The sequence below is a fragment of the Nansenia antarctica genome (assembly GCF_963989245.1).
Source record: "Nansenia antarctica genome assembly, chromosome: 3".
Lineage (NCBI taxonomy): Eukaryota > Metazoa > Chordata > Actinopteri > Argentiniformes > Microstomatidae > Nansenia > Nansenia antarctica.
Genome location: NC_137688.1, coordinates 80,956,555 through 80,974,396, shown reverse-complemented (window position 1 = coordinate 80,974,396; position 17,842 = coordinate 80,956,555). Strand labels below are relative to the sequence as shown.

Below are 17,842 nucleotides of genomic sequence, written 5' to 3'. Positions count from 1 at the left end.
TTTCACTTTTTTATTGCTGAGGCACAATAACCACAGTTACTCCTACAACCACAGTTACACCTACAACCACAGTTACTCCTACAACCACAGTTACACCTACAACCACAGTTACAACCACAGTTACACCTACAACCACAGTTACACCTACAACCACAGTTACAACCACAGTTACACCTACAACCACAGTTACACCTACAACCACAGTTACAACCACAGTTACACCTACAACCACAGTTACACCTACAACCACAGTTACAACCACAGTTACACCTACAACCACAGTTACAACCACAGTTACTCCTACAACCAGTTACACCTACAACCACAGTTACACCTACAACCACAGTTACACCTACAACCACAGTTACAACCACAGTTACACGTACAACCACAGTTACTCCTACAACCACAGTTACAACCACAATTACTCCTACAACCACAGTTACACCTACAACCACAGTTACACCTACAACCACAGTTACAACCACAGTTACACGTACAACCACAGTTACTCCTACAACCACAATTACTCCTACAACCACAGTTACACCTACAACCACAGTTACTCCTACAACCACAGTTACACCTACAACCACAGTTACACCTACAACCACAGTTACAACCACAGTTACACCTACAACCACAGTTACACCTACAACCACAGTTACAACCACAGTTACACCTACAACCACAGTTACACCTACAACCACAGTTACACCTACAACCACAGTTACAACCACAGTTACAACCACAGTTACACCTACAACCACAGTTACTCCTACAACCACAGTTACACCTACAACCACAGTTACAACCACAATTACTCCTACAACCACAGTTACACCTACAACCACAGTTACTCCTACAACCACAGTTACAACCACAGTTACACCTACAACCACAGTTACACCTACAACCACAGTTACAACCACAGTTACACCTACAACCACAGTTACACCTACAACCACAGTTACATTGTTGAGCCAACAATATAAACATAGGTTAAATAATGTTACTGACTGTAGCTAAATATTTGCTGCTGCCTGTCTTGGATAGGACCCTCTTGAATGCTGTACCACATAACGACACCTGGGTTGGGTGCGGATCAGACGGTCTGCCTGACCTCCACACACCCCTCACCCTACTCCCCCTCCCCCAGTCCAGCTAACACCATCCATCCTGGGCCTACCTACCTGCATGTTTAATCTCTCAATCCCCCGTCCCTTTCCTGGTTAAATAAAACAAAACAAGAAATCATAGAGGGCGAATGTCCACTGTCCCCCTCTTTAAATAAATAAACGGAAACATTATTACTAACCTGAGGAAATGCTGTCATCATCATCCTCAATGGCAATGGCGATCTCCGCCTCCGCCTCCCCCTCTCCGGAGGTGCTTGCTGCTCAGCCGAAGGGCGGGTGAACTTGCGCAAGCTGTCAAACACGGAGCACCCTTCTACCCTTAAATGTATCGCGTGCGTTGTCAGGTGTTTCATCAAGTTCGATGTGTTGCCTGCTTTACACACGAATGATTTAAAACATTTTGAGCACTTCGCGTTGTTTTCATCGAGCCGGGTGAAATGCAGCCACACTTTAGAACGCTTCATTGCGGTCTTCATTGCGGTCTTCGGCATTCTCGGTGACCTCGTAGCTAGGCTAGCTAGCGAAATTAGACAACATGATTATGATTATTATGATGATAATAATAATATCAATACAATAATACAATCACTAACTATATTACTACACTTACTATAAACTCACTCTTCTTCTTCTCAACACAACTGCTCACCTCACTACCACGCACGCACTGATTGGAAATTGGAAACAGGCGATGTCACTCACGTCACGACTCAAGTCACGTGTGGTTGACTGTTGCATGACACCGGACACCAGGGGAAGATTTTTTTTTTTTAGAAAAGTACCGAAATGAGGAACCGAAATCTCCTTTGCGATTCGGTACGGGTACATACCGAATGTAAAGTAACCGGTACCTACCGGTACCGATTTTCGGTACCCAACCCTATCCATGACGTCACAAAGGATTGTAAAAGCTTGTCTGTAATGTCAAATGGGGAGAGAGAAAGATACGGGGGGGGGGGGGGTTCTTGAACAACTATACAATCTTATACTGACAGGAGGGCAGGTGAGCTTTAGGTGTAAAACTCCTTTAAAAGCAAAGATAACAAGGTGAACAATAGTTGTCAAAAGTAAATCATTTGGTGTAGGTTATTCGCTTCTTTTTATTTTCATTTAAACTGCCTTAGTTTTTTTTTTTTTTGCTGGACATTTTTTATTTGGGGTGTCATTGCTTTCCTCCATGCCAGGCGAGCCTTCTGGTGAGATCTGAGTGTGTAAGGATGACTGACGGGATGGGAGGGCAGTCTGGTGAGACGCACAGTTCGCAGACACAGAAGTTGAGATATGTTTGTTAGATGCTGACGGTGTTTGTTACCACGTTACGCCGCTCACGCTCTACACACCGACGCTACTGAGATCTGACGTGTTTATGTTCGGTTTATTTTCTGGATGTGGGTTGGGTTTTTTCGGGGAGTTTGAAATGAATACTGAGGAACTAATGTTTAAAAGCTAATGTAACCTAACAATGGGAAAAAGTTGTTGAGAAAATTAATGGATCGCTAGATTTCTATGTTCCTTAATTTGACACGACAAAATATCCTAAAGGAAAACTAATATTTGCAGTGCTTTATAAATTTAAAATGGGTGTTTTGCAAGCTTGCTTTGCTGGGGAAAATAAGGCACAGATCAGTACATTTTGATTTTCCTCCTTGTTGATTCAATGTGTTCAATTGAAAGGGTTAACAGTGAAAGGGTAACAGAGGTCCATTTTCTTCTGGGTTTATTTGTCATTTTGAAATGAATCTGTTAAATCAACACTGCTGAACATATCCCAATACAGTGCAAACTTTAAAAGCATTCTCTTGGTGTCCCTTTATTTGTTGTGTGCGTGGAGTATTTACAGCTGAAATACAGGCACCGTGTTACCTGTCTTTGTGTTAGAGGTCCTAAATCCTCTCATAGGTATGTTAGTAATAATCATTTCTTAAAAAGTGCTTTTCATTATACAAGAATAATCTGAAAGTGCATAAAGTTTCATAAAAGCAGCAATTCAAGTCTAGGAGGATGGGTAGGCCAGCCAATGAAGAGACAGACGTTAATCTGTCTTTCCCAAACAAGACTAAATCCAAACCTGTACTCCACCGGGGAGTCTCCTTCTGGGAGACCGTAGCTCTGTAGTGATTTATTTGGTGATGCAACACAGAGACAGTCAGTCAAGCTTCCAAGGTGTTGAGTGTGCCTTGGGCTGGAAGTCTCCCCAATCAATTTGCATTTGCCAACGCCAGGGTCCTCGCTTCAGACAGGAGGAGCCATGGTAGCAGTCAGCATTCCCTCGCCAGACTTCAGCAACATTAATGTTTGAGATGTTCTGTGATGAAGTTTCATCTTTCAAACTGATTTACTGTTTGGTGTGCAGTAGTTTGTACGAGGTGAGGGGTTATAGAACCCAAATTCTAGGGAGAGCAGTCAAGACTGCGTAGTTCTGTGGTCCTTTGTGGGTCAATCGGTAGAGCACGGCGCTAGCAACACTATGGTTGTGGCTTTGGTTCCTGTGACCATATTATATCCAAAACACGTAGGCACTCATTATACTGTAAATGCTCACTGACATATATAGATCCTGTTCAAACTCAACTCATTCCACCCAGTCCATCCATATATGTTGTTTACATCTGGGAAACAGTGATATTTATGTCAACAGTCTCGGTCCCCCCAAATCAGTATTTCACATGAAGCGTTTACAGTTATACTAACAAGAGTATAGGAAGGTGTAGATGAGATTCTGTGAAACTGTCTGTGCTTGCATTTCCAAAAACTCAATATTATAGTTGGTAAATGGACTGCACTTATATAGCGCCTTTATCCAAAGCGCTTTACAACAGCCTCTCATTCACACACCAATGGTGGCAAGCTACCACGCAAGGCTCCGGCCCACTCACGGGGAGCAATTTGGGGTTCAGTATCTTGCCCAAGGACACTTCGACATGTGGCCAGCCGGGGCTCGAACCACCGATCTGCCAACCTTGCGATCATTAGACGGCAGCTCTACCTCCTGAACCACAGCCGAATAGTTAACCATACATAATACCATATAGTTGATTCTGTTCTGATGGATCCAACAGCATGTTTCTGCAGGACATGCAGCAGGGTGGAGGTGCAGCAGGGTGGAGGTGCAGCAGGGTGGAGGTGCAGCAGGGTGGAGGTGTAGCAGGGTGGAGGTGTAGCAGGGTGGAGGTGCAGCAGGGTGGAGGTGTAGCAGGGTGGAGGTGCAGCAGGGTGGAGGTGTAGCAGGGTGGAGGTGTAGCAGGGTGGAGGTGCAGCAGGGTGGAGGTGCAGCAGGGTGGAGATGTAGCAGGGTGGAGGTGCAGCAGGGTGGAGGTGCAGCAGGGTGGAGGTGGAGGTGCAGCAGGGTGGAGGTGCAGCAGGGTGGAGGTGCAGCAGGGTGGAGGTGTAGCAGGGTGGGTCAGCAGCGGTGGGCTTGGACTCTTCAACTGGACTCTCTTTTTTTGCATCATACTAAATCTTAATTTCATCACGAAATGACATTTACACTTTTGGCATTTAGCAGACACCTTTATCCCAAGCGACTTACGACAAATCTAAGTAAGTGAATCATCTATCATAGCATAGTCATAGCAGGAACAAGTCATCTATGTTCATGCCTGGAGCCATTGGCAGACGTGCTAGCTAGAATGAAGCTTTTTTTCTTTGGAAGTCATGTGAGAACAGCCATCGATACGCAGGTTGAATCTCCAAAATCTCTCCTTGATTCCTCACATCCCCCTGACCTCCTTCTCAAGGTTAGCTGGAGGAGACCGTCTGAGCGGTTTGAGAAGGAGGTAAGGAGAGAGGATATGAGAAGTCAAGTAAAGACTTTTAAGATTTGGCCAGACTTTGAATAACTATCCTCCATCTCTGCACCAAGTGTTCTGACAATAATATTTATTGTAAATGACAATAATGTTTAATTTCACATATTAATAACATATAGGATAGATATATTCAGTATCTTTGCTAAGAAGGCAGTGATCTCTGAACTTTTTGTGCCAAGTACCAACATTAATAGGGAACACCCTAAACATTCCAATCTCAAACAGTATTCCAAACTCTATTGAAATAAATCAATGTTGCCATCTAGTGGTGAGAGCAGGAACAGTAGATGACATCTAATACAAAAGTTGATACACAAGATAGTGACTTGGATTGTAGTGGATATAATAACCTGATAATACCAGTTTATTGTTGTAATGGTAGTGTCATGGCATCATGGCACTTCAGTTAGTTAGGAGTCGGCCAAACCAATGACAGCTATCCAGCCCAGCCTCAAAGACACACCTCAACCCAAGTCCATATGTAACAGTGGGCTTCTAGCTACCATCTCTTGTTGGTGAAAAGCTGCCGTTCTGAATCTGTAAATAGGCGATTAAAAAGAGGAAGTAAATAGAATATACACTCACCGAACACTTTATTGGGAACACTATACTAATACTGCCATCCCTTTGCTCTCAAAACAGCCTCAACTCTTCATGGCATTTTATTCCACAAAATGTTGGAAACATTCCTTTGAGATTCTGGTCCATAATGGCATCACGCAATTCCTGGCAGATCTTTTAGGTGCACTTTCAAGCTGTGAATCTCCCGTTCTACCACATCCTAAAGGTTGGATTCAGATCCGGTGACTTGGGAAGGCTACTGAACTCATTGTCATGATCAAGAAACCAATTTGACATGACTTTTGCTTTGTGACATGGTGCATTATCATGCAAGCCATTAGAAGATGGTCAGCGACAACACTCAAACAGGCCGGAGAGATGATTGATTGGTATTAACGGGGCACAAAATGTGCCAAGAAAACATTCCCCATACCATTACACCACCTGCATGAATGAGAAGGTGTACAGGTGTTCCCAATAAAGTGTTCAATGAGTGTAGATAATTGTTAATATAGTATAGAATTAAATAGAGCCTAAAATAAGCGAGCCGTTGTAATCCTCTCCACCCTGGATTGGTTTAGAAGCTAGTTTCTTGACCAGCCCAGTTCGGCGTCTGAAAAAGAAACACAAACAGAAACGGCTTCTTAAGCACCATCTATTGCCTCTAACAACACATATGTCTACATAATAAATCATTGTACTCAATTATCACGCTCCTTGATGGATAGATTCTATAATAATACAAATTGGGTAAACAATATATTTAAGCGGTCCCAGTGAGTAGTAAATGGACTGACTTATATAACGCCTTATTCCAAAGTGCTTTACAATGGCCTCTCATTCACCCGTTCACACACACATGCACACACCAATGGCGGCAAGCTACCCTGCAAGGCGCCGGCCCGCTCATTAGGAGCGATTTGGGGTTCAGTGTGGCATGTGACATGTGGCCAGCCGGGTTTTCGAACCGCCAGCTCTACCTCCTGCGCCACAGCCGCCCAGGGCCATAGCGGGGGGTGGGGGTCATGTGTGTGTGTGTGTGTGAGTGGGGGGGGGGGTACCTCGTTCCTGGTGCTGTGGGCCATCTTCTTCTCTATGTTCATGGCCAGCATCTGGCTGCGGAAGGACAGACTCTTGGTCTTCTCAATCACCTGCTGGTATGGAGACACGGCGTTGTTCCCCATCACTACATGACCCTGAGACACAGAGGAACACACATCACTGCATTATTATCATTCTTTATTTTACAAACCTGATACCTGGATAGACAATGTTGAATTAAGAATGTTGAATTCAATTCAAATGTTATCCCCTAAGGGGGCAATGAATGCCAAGAAAGGTCAAAGGTTATTACAGCACAAAAGGAAAACAAGCCATAAGGAAACATAACTATGACTGTCCTCATGTTTGTCAGATGTGTCCAGTAGGCTATCTGCTGCACCATCACATATAGTAATATAGGAACAAATAGTACAGAATGGAAAAAAAGACAATAAAACTAAAATAACCTTGGACAAGACTTTCACATTTATGGTGGGATTAAAATGCATAAATAATACTACATATGTATATACAGTTAGGTCCATATATATTTGGACACAGACAGAATTTGTGTTATTTTAGCTGTTTACCTAAACATCTTCAAGTTACAGTCATATAATGAATATGGGCTTAAAGTGCAGACTCTCAGCTTTAGGGTAAGGGTATTCACATCCAAATCGAAGGAAGGGTTTAGGAATTACAGCTCTTAATATGTAGCTCCCTCTTTTTCAAGGGACCAAAAGTCATTGGACAATTGACTCAAAAGCTGTTTCATGGGCCAGTGTGGGCTATTCCTTCATTATTTCTTTATCAATTAAGCAGGTAAAAGGTCTGAGTTGATTCCAAGTGTGGCATTTGCATTTGGAAGCTGTTGCTGTATACGCACAACATACAGTCAACGGAGCTCTCAATGCAAGTGAAACAGGCCATCCTTAGGCTGTAAAAACAAAACAAAAATCCATCAGAGAGATAGCGAGAACATTAATAGTGGCCAAATTAACTGTTTGGTACATTCTGAGAAGAAAAACGCACTGGTGAGCTCGGCACCACAAAAAGGTCTGGACGTCCATGGAAGACAAGAGTGGTGGATGATCACAGGATCCTTTACATGGTAAAGAAAAACCCCATGACAACATGCAGCCAAGTGAAGAACAGTCTCCAGGAAGTAGGCATTTCATTATCCAAGTTAGGGATGCACGATATGCATTTTTCCCAACCGATACCGATAACCGATGTTTACCCGCTTCTCGTGGCCGATAACCGATATGAGAACCGATATGAGAACAGATATAATTTCACAGTTGATAACCTGTAGTTCATGCACACCTGAAGGTAAGAAAGGCTATGTAGTGAGCAAAGATTGATGATTAAATATTCCATAGTGATCTCACCAAACCTAACTTTTTTAGCGTTTCTCTGGTTGCGAGATCTAAACTACTAGAACTGAAAGCGGCAGGTAACAGACACGTAACATCCATATGCTGTATATATAAATAAATATATTTGACTACCAGCAAGACACCGGAGCACTCGTCTCTATAACAAACGTGGAGATTGTATGAGCCCCGCGTCAGTCAGCCTTTCCGTAGAAATACATCGCTCCGTTATATATCTAACGTTACATGTTTTAAGGCTGATCTGTGCATGATAGTGCTGCATTATGTTGATCTATTTATATCGATCTATTCTTGCCAATTCCTTATTACCAGTGGAAAGGGGGAAGGCTAAAACACTTTGAATGGAATAGATAGGACTTTCCGTTCATCTCGCTTTTCCCCCCGTTGATGTATTAAACAATCTAAGCAATCTAATCAGAGCAGTTGTTATTATGTAATATTATTGATGGATGTGCCATTTTTGATGGAGAGCAGTGAGCGGATGACTGGATGTGAGCATGTATTTGACTAATGCCGATAGATTCGCGTCTTGCTCCGAAACCGGAGCTGTCGGCGCAGACAGGATTTTACAGCGTTCCTTCAAACTATCGTAATTCATGAACTATATGCCCAATCTAAACAATTCTCAAACAGTTTCTGAAAGCAGAGAAGTTGCACTTTTTTAACAGTTGAATTTTTTTAGGCTTATTACGGTAGTTCACCGAACTTTTGCCGAACATGTATTGCAAATTGCAAACGCACTATCTGCCTCAGAAACTGAAAAATGTCCACACCGGGGAAGCCATGTTTCGCTCTCGTCTCTACACTGCGTGGCTGTACGCAGGCGCAGCATCATGAGCGCGACAACCGGAACCGGAAATATTTCCGGCTTCATATTATCGGCTCTATATCGGCTAAAATTTTATAAAACCGATAAATATTTAATAACATTAATTTCCCAATATCGGCGCCGATAATATCGGGCATCCCTAATCCAAGTGTACCATAAAAGAAAGACTTCACACAAGCAAATACAGAGGGTTCACCACAAGGTGCAAGAATAGAAAGGCCAGATTAGACTTTGACAAAAAACATCTAAAAAAGCCAGCCCTCTTCTGGAACAGCATTCTTTGGACAGATGAAACTAAGATCAACCTGTACCAGAAGGATGGGAAGAAAAAAGTATGGAGAAGGCTTGGAACGGCTCATGATCCGACGCATACCACATAATCTGTATAAAAACGTGGAGGCAGTGTGATGACATGGACATGCATGGCTTCCAATGGCACTGGGTCACTAGTGTTTATTGATGATGTGACAGAAGACAGAAGCAGACAGATGAATTCTGAAGTGTTCAGGGATATTCTGTCTGCTCAGATTCAGACAAATTCAGCAAAGTTGATTGGATGGCGCTTCACAATACAGATGGACAATGACCCAAAACATACTGCGTAAGCAACCCAGGACTCTTTTATGGCAAAGAAGTGGAATATTCTGCAATGGCCAGAGTCAATCACCTGATCTCAACCCAATCAAGCATGCATTTCACTTGCTGAAGACAAAACTAAAGGCATTCCAACAATATAAAATACAATACCAATTGGTGTTATTAAAAAGGGGAGTAATAATCGACCAAAATAACGTTTCCGAACTTTTTCTGAGGAGTTTATATATATATAAACTATATATATATATCAGTGATGTGCTGTGAGGTCTGTGGTTGGGGAGGCAGACTTGCACACATACCAACAGCAGTTTAACCATAGGCTTTATCTTTCCTTTACCTTTATCACCAAGACCACTTAGATCCCCTTCATACTCTACTCTCATACTATACTTAGAATAGATCCACTTCATACTCTACTCTCATATCCTCTATCCCTGCCTTAACACCTTGACCACCCTCTATCCCTGCCTTAACACCTTGACCACCCTCTATCCCTGCCTTAACACCTTGACTACCCTCTATCCCTGCCTGCATTAACACCTTGACTACCCTCTATCCCTGCATTAACACCTTGACTATCCTCTATCCCTGCCTTAACACCTTGACTATCCTCTATCCCTGCCTTAACACCTTGACTAACCTCTATCCCTGCCTGCCTTAACACCTTGACTACCCTCTATCCCTGCCTTAACACCTTGACTATCCTCTATCCCTGCCCTAACACCTTGACGGTAAAACTCTAAAAAGAGAGTCAGGGATATAGGCGACTTCATTACCAAACCAACAAAAACAGACGTGACCAACACCTTGACTGCATGTACTGACTACATCACCTCTACATCCTCATGTACTGACTACATCACCTCTACATCCTCATGTACTGACTAGATGGTCTCACGTGAGGCTTACTAGTTTGGAGTCGATCTTGGCGTCTAGTCTGGCGTTGCGGATGAGGTTGACGATCCACCTCTCTGCTTCCTCGGGAGTCATGTTGAGCTTGTCTGCCAGCATGCTGAAAGGGAGAGAGAGAGAGAGAGAGAGAGAGAGAGAGAGAGAGAGAGAGAGAGAGAGAGAGAGAGAATGGATGAGGCACGCTAAGATGAGATCAGAGCACATGAAAAAGCAAAGCGCTTCAAAACTCTAAAAGGCAGGAGGACAATACCGTCTCTCCGACATCCCTACCAGATGCTGATGCATTCATGAATACGACAGAAGGTCTCGAAGATGAAGAGGCGAGCGTTTTCAATGAAGTCCTCCAGACAGGCCACCAGGAAGAAGTCATTGACCAGGACCTGCAAACAAACCACTGCCAGCTCACTTCCATTTGTTATATCATTACATTTCTCCACTTACAATACACATCATACATAACAACCCCTTTGCAATGCTCCCACCCCCCTTCCCCAGTCGATGAGCTCCCCATTGCAGTCTTTCCAGCAGAGACACGCACGCACGCACGCACACACGCACACAGTAAACCCAATGAGCTATCACCGGGTACTACTAGGACTTTGGGGGTTGAAATACAGTAATATCAACATGACGGATTAAGGAAGGGTTGAAAGCTGTTTCGTGAAAGATCATGTTTTTTTTTCAAGACATGTCTGCAAAGCGGTCCCAACTCTCCCCGCTCTGAAAAACGGCAGTCAAAAGGTTTCCTAAGCGTAGCAAACGAGCCCCTAAATCTGACAGCTGTTCATACTTTCGGGGAAAAAAGCAGAAGTGGGAGAGCCTCAGCCAGTAAGTCAGCAGTGCCGGGGGAGACAAGGATTTTCTGGAGATGAACGGCTGCTTAAGTGGAATGCTCTACTACCACCCCGGGGGGGGATCAGGACAGTGCCATGGCTACCGTCAACCGCCCCCCCCCCCCCCCCCCCCCCCCACACAGAGACACAACGTCACCAAGGCATTATTTACCATGGCAACTCACAGGACGGTACATGAACATAGAAGAACACCTCTCGCCAGGGGGGTTGGTTCTTACCGCTTCACACTCCCTCAGCTTCTTCTGAGCGCTGTCGAAGTCAAAGTGGACGTAGAGGCACTCCACGAACTCCGTGATGGGGTCCTTGTAGGTGTACGACTCCTAGTGGCCCAAGTAAGAGACGAGGCGTTTGTTATTTGGTTCAGGGGAAAAACCCTCTCGCCCCCGAACTCATCTAAGTCTTTTCTAGTGGGTGATAATTTTATTACCATCAATCATTGTGGTGTAGGAATCATACAGTGAATCATACAATCATCCAGTTTACATTAGGGATGCAACCTCCCTAAGCACATAATTATGTTCACGTCAAGACTAAAACCCCATCTTTTTAATATTGCCTTTAAATTACTAAATAATTCAATTATGATTATATAATGATTGGAGCACTTTGAGCTGCGATGCTTGCAGTCAAAGTGCTATACAAATAAAAGTTATTATTATTATTATTATTATTATTATTATTATTATTATTATTATTATTATTACAGGGAACAGTAATTGTATGGTACGGTGATACTCAATCCTATTCCCAGAGAGCTGCAGTGGGGCCAGGCTTTGGTTCCGGCCTAGCGCCATCATCACACCTGATCCAGCTCATCCACTAAGCTCCCAAACCCTGATGAGCTGAATCACTGCTGAGCTGAATCACTGCTGCGCTGGGACAACAGCCTACAGCTCTCCAGGACCGGATCTGAGGATCGCTGGTGCAGAAGGACTGACCAGGACATACTGGACTTCTAAACAGCTCAGTGGCCTTGAGGTTAGAGTGTCCGCCCTGAGATGAGTCCCTGCTTGGCACTCAGCATTAAGGGTTGGATTGGGGGGGTAAGACCCTGCGACATACCAACGTCATGTCCAGGGGGTTGTACTTAGTACTTGTACATCAAGCCGCCTCACGCTACTGAAACAGGAGATAGACTCCTGCCCCCTGAGGGCCGCTAGGCTCCAGAACCATCGGTTCTCAAGGCTTACTTACTTACAGGAGTTGTGCCGTATCCCCTACCTGTTGGATGACCTTCACCAAGTCTTTGAGGACCTGCCTGCGTTTGCGCACGTCTTTGTTGGTGATGACAGCGGTGGTGAGGTAACGCAGCATGTGAGGACACATCGTCTGGATGGCGTTCAGGTACCTGGGAGACACAAGACACGTCGACGCGCGTCGCCATCACAACGTCCTTCGCTACGCAAAACAAAACTATCAAAGACCCACTGACACAACGAGGCTGCGGTGATGAGACATTTACATTTACGCTTTTGGCCTTTAGCAGACGCCTTTATCCAAAGCGACTTACAGCAAATACATTTTGTCTAAGTAAGTCAATCATCTATCCATCCAAGTCATCGCGAGAAAAAGTCATCTATGCTCGGGCCAGGGGCAGTCATAATGTTTTTAGTTTTTTTACAGGAATCAGAGGAACTATTCTCCGTCTAACAGGGAACCTTTCAGTTAGCTCGTCTGCCACAGCGAGTGGGCAGTGGGGCGGAGGTGTGACGGAGCGCTGCTGCGGCTGAGTCACTCACTGTGGCTGGTAGAGGAAGAGCTCGATGATGTTGTCTCTGCCCTTGGGGTGGTTGAAGAACACAAACAGTGACCAGTGGATGAGCCACGTCCTCTGCTGGAGGGACTGCAGCGGGGAGCTCACCGACTGGGGAGGAGAGAGGATATGAGGGGTGGGGGGGGGGGGGGCGTAGCTTCTTTGTTTTGTTTGTTTGGCAGCAACAAGCTTCCATATTGAACAGTTATGACTATCTTCTGTGTTTTTGGGGGGGATTCGGCAGGAATAATCAGTGATGACTGTTGTCCATAGCGGTCGGTGACGTGGTTCTGATATTAACTGTGCCAGTCCCACCGCCAGGCACAACCCCACTAACAGGATGTGTTCTGTAAAAGGATGTGTTCTGTAAAAGGATGTGTTCTGTAAAAGGATGTGTTCTGTAAAAGGATGTGTTCTGTAGACCTCCCGTGCCGAGGCGAGGTCTTACGTTGTTGTCGATGGTCTCTCTCAGGCGGGTGAGGTCTTCCATGGCCGCCTCCCAGTTCTGCATCAGGATCTCGGAGGCCAGCTTCCCCCACAGAGAGCTCAGGGCGTTCCTGTCCGTGGAGGGGACCTGGAACAACACAAGACACATCAGGGGCCCGCTGCATAAAGATAGACCCAGTCTTAGACTTAGATCTCACTTTAAGTCAGTCTTGCTATAGACTCTAAAATGTTCCTGTTGCATAAAGCTAGCCTATGAGTGACTAAGGTAAGACTGACTTAGATAGCCTGTCACGCAATGCATTCCAGCTACACCTAGCGGCGGAAGATATGAGAGAGAAACTCAATTTTCTTCTGCTGAAAAAAATAATAATATATATATATATATAACGTATATTGGAGGAATATAATGTGGAGAAAAGTATACTGCTTAGCAGGAGTTACCGCGCTGGAGTTACAGTATTAGCCCTGACTCGTTCCCATAGCAACACAGCTCTTAAATCAAGCTTAGCCAGTGGGGGAAGTGGCTAACTTTCTAACCTCAAAATAAGTCAGTCTTATTTTTTATGCAACAGGCAGTCTTAATTAGACTGGTCTAACCTGAGAATATCAGACTTAAGGCTTAGACCAGTCTTAATCTATCTTTATGCAACCGGCCCCAGGTCTCCATCCACAGGTCAGACATGTCAGGGTTGTTTTTGCACATTCGTCGATTATCTTCTTAAAACGCGAGTACAAGACCGGAGAGGATGGAGAGGTTTCATCTCTAGGGGACTTAAAGGCCTAATCCTTAAAGGCCTAATCTGAGAAGCTCCCGCTTGTTCAGAACTCTGCAGCTAAACTCTTGTTCAGAACTCTGCGGCTAGACTCTTGTTCAGAACTCTGCAGGTAGACTCTTGTTCAGAACTCTGCGGCTAGACTCTTGACGAAGGAAGAGAGAGCAGTTAACCCCTGTCCTGGCTGCACTGCACTGGCTCCCTGTGTCTTTCAGAGTTGATTTAAAAATTATTTTACCTGTTTTAAAGGCTCTTAGGCCATGTCCACACGGAGACGAATTTGGGTGTATCCGCCAACGTTTTTTTTTTTTTATAATATGGCCATTTCGTCCACAAGGAACCGCGTTCTGGGAGCCTGAATACGCCATTTTTGGAAAACGGGTCCCAGAGTGAACAAATCTGAAGACGCCATCCTTTTTACCGCATTGCCGTCTTTACAAGCCATACGCATCTTTCCTGAACCGATGACGCCATAGCTCCACCCCTCCCTTAACCCGTATGCGCTAACCCAGCCAACAACAACAACGGCGCCTTACAGGGTTGTTGCGTTCGTGCTGCAGAAGCTATTGAGCTTGATTGGGCTTTTACAGCTAAATGTACTGCTGCTCTACTACCACCGCCAGCAACACATGGACATGGAGAACAGCTACAACATGTTCTTCAATATTGAATTATTATATTATTCAATTATATTCAATAATAATTCTTGTATTTTCTGCCATTGTTCTTCTTCGTGTGATTGTTCATCGCACGAGTTTTGCGCATGCTCCATTCTTCTTCTCTGTTTTTGGTGTAATTTGTGGCAGCGTTTCAGCATTTTGCTTTCGTGTTTACGTAAAACATTTTTGGAACGAAAAAGAAAAAGATGGGTTCTTGTCTCCGTGTGGACGTGGCCTTATTGGCTTAGCATGTGTTATTCCTTGGTGTCCTGTGTCCATGAGCCCTCAGGTCCTCTGAGGTCACACCTACAGAAGGTCTGAGGTCATACCTACAGAAGGTTCACCAGAACCATGAGCCCTCAGGTCCTCTGAGGTCACACCTACAGAAGGTTCACCAGAACCACACTGTGTCCATGAGCCCTCAGGTCCTCTGAGGTCATACCTACAGAAGGGCCTCTGAGGTCACACCTACAGAAGGTTCACCAGAACCACACTGTGTCCATGAGCCCTCAGGTCCTCTGAGGTCACACCTACAGAAGGTTCACCAGAACCACACTGTGTCCATGAGCCCTCAGGTCCTCTGAGGTCATACCTACAGAAGGGCCTCTGAGGTCACACCTACAGAAGGTTCACCAGAACCACACTGTGTCCATGAGCCCTCAGGTCCTCTGAGGTCATACCTACAGAAGGTTCACCAGAACCACATTGGGAAAGCCTCCTTCCACCAAGTGGACATTTTTAAACGACAGTATGAACAAAAAAAAACGTTTTTGATTTAATATATTTGTATTATTAGCTATTCACTATTGTGATAGGGTTGTACTGAACGGTTGTGCTGAACGGTGCTATACAAATAAAGTTATTATTATTATTATTATTATTATTATATGTCTGTAGTTCTTACCAACACACGGAAGAAGTAGAGGTACTCTGCCGCCCCGGAGTAGTTCCCACACTCGTACTGGAACTTGGCGTACCTGTAGAGGGTGTCCAGGTACTCCTGACGGAACTACAGGAAGGGCAGCGTTAATGACCACAACACGTCTTACAACACAAGACTCATACTCATACACAACACAAGACTCATACTCATACACAACACAAGACTCGTACTCATATACAACACAAGACTCATACTCATATACAACACAAGACCCGTACTCATATACAACACAAGACTCATACTCATACACAACACAAGACTCGTACTCATACACAACACAAGACTCATACTCATACACAACACAAGACTCGTACTCATATACAACACTAGACTCGTACTCCTATACAACACAAGACTCATACTCATATACAACACTAGACTCATACTCATATACAACACTAGACTCATACTCATATACAACACAAGACTCATACTCATATACAACACAAGACTCATACTCATACACAACACAAGACTCGTACTCATATACAACACTAGACTCGTACTCCTATACAACACAAGACTCATACTCATATACAACACTAGACTCATACTCATATACAACACTAGACTCATACTCATATACAACACAAGACTCATACTCATATACAACACAAGACTCATACTCATACACAACACAAGACTCGTACTCATATACAACACTAGACTCGTACTCCTATACAACACAAGACTCATACTCATATACAACACTAGACTCATACTCATATACAACACTAGACTCATACTCATATACAACACAAGACTCATACTCATATACAACACAAGACTCATACTCATATACAACACAAGACTCATACTCATATACAACACAAGACTCATACTCATATACAACACAAGACTCATACTCATATACAACACAAGACTCATACTCATATACAACACAAGACTCATACTCATATACAACACAAGACTCATACTCATATACAACACTAGACTCATACTCATATACAACACAAGACTCATACTCATATACAACACAAGACTCATACTCATATACAACACAAGACTCATACTCATATACAACACAAGACTCATACTCATATACAACACAAGACTCATACTCATATACAACACAAGACTCATACTCATATACAACACAAGACTCATACTCATATACAACACAAGACTCATACTCATATACAACACAAGACTCATACTCATATACAACACAAGACTCGTACTCATATACAACACAAGACTCATACTCATATACAACACAAGACTCATACTCATATACAACACAAGACTCATACTCATACACAACACAAGACTCATACTCATATACAACACAAGACTCGTACTCATATAACACAAGACTCATATACAACACAAGACTCATACTCATATACAACACAAGACTCGTACTCATATACAACACAAGACTCATACTCATATACAACACAAGACTCATACTCATATACAACACAAGACTCATACTCATATACAACACAAGACTCATACTCATATACAACACAAGACTCGTACTCATATACAACACAAGACTCATACTCATATACAACACAAGACTCATACTCATATACAACACAAGACTCATACTCATATACAACACAAGACTCATACTCATATACAACACAAGACTCATACTCATACACAACACAAGACTCATACTCATCACAAGGACATGGTTTGAAAAAGAACAAACTAAATAATGACCATAAGTCAATTGACCTACAGTAGGCTATATACAGCCAATATTTCTCTGATGTGAATATCCCAACACTACTTACACTGTGTTTCTCCGCCAGATAGTCAAAAAGCATTCTCCCGTCTCTGAAAAGCATGAAAAACAACGCACGACCAGAGGATGTCATACAAATCTCATACAAGATCTCCGACCAGCCTCACCATAGTAGACTAAACAAAGCAGTCCCAATTTCAATTCAATGGAATGTCCGGGTCACCAAACAAGAACCCAGTGGATGACTTCTGCGGAGAGCACTTGAGGACATTGGTTCCTTGGCTAATCTTAATCTTAAAATATGTTCTGCTAACAGGCTGGGTCTTGATTTAGGCTGTATCCAATTGCGTACATTACGGGTGATGTGTTTTACATTTTTACTATTTACATAAATAATTGACTGTCCCT

At 43.7% G+C, this 17,842-nt stretch overlaps 1 protein-coding gene across 1 annotated transcript in view; it reads right to left on the bottom strand.

Annotated features, from left to right (window-relative positions):
* Positions 1–5,073: 5,073 nt before the first annotated feature.
* The window catches only part of eif3eb (eukaryotic translation initiation factor 3, subunit E, b), a 15,630-nt gene continuing 2,861 nt past the window's right edge, over positions 5,074–17,842 (bottom strand). The window contains exons 4-13 of the mRNA XM_080525769.1: positions 17,484–17,526; positions 15,676–15,780; positions 13,341–13,466; positions 12,879–13,003; positions 12,361–12,487; positions 11,358–11,459; positions 10,556–10,665; positions 10,283–10,385; positions 6,571–6,705; positions 5,074–6,122 (exon numbers count right to left, since the gene is read on the bottom strand). Of these exons, the coding sequence (XP_080381895.1) occupies positions 6,087–6,122; positions 6,571–6,705; positions 10,283–10,385; positions 10,556–10,665; positions 11,358–11,459; positions 12,361–12,487; positions 12,879–13,003; positions 13,341–13,466; positions 15,676–15,780; positions 17,484–17,526 (1,012 nt within the window). The 3' untranslated portion in view covers positions 5,074–6,086. The remainder of the gene's footprint in view (positions 6,123–6,570; positions 6,706–10,282; positions 10,386–10,555; positions 10,666–11,357; positions 11,460–12,360; positions 12,488–12,878; positions 13,004–13,340; positions 13,467–15,675; positions 15,781–17,483; positions 17,527–17,842) is intronic.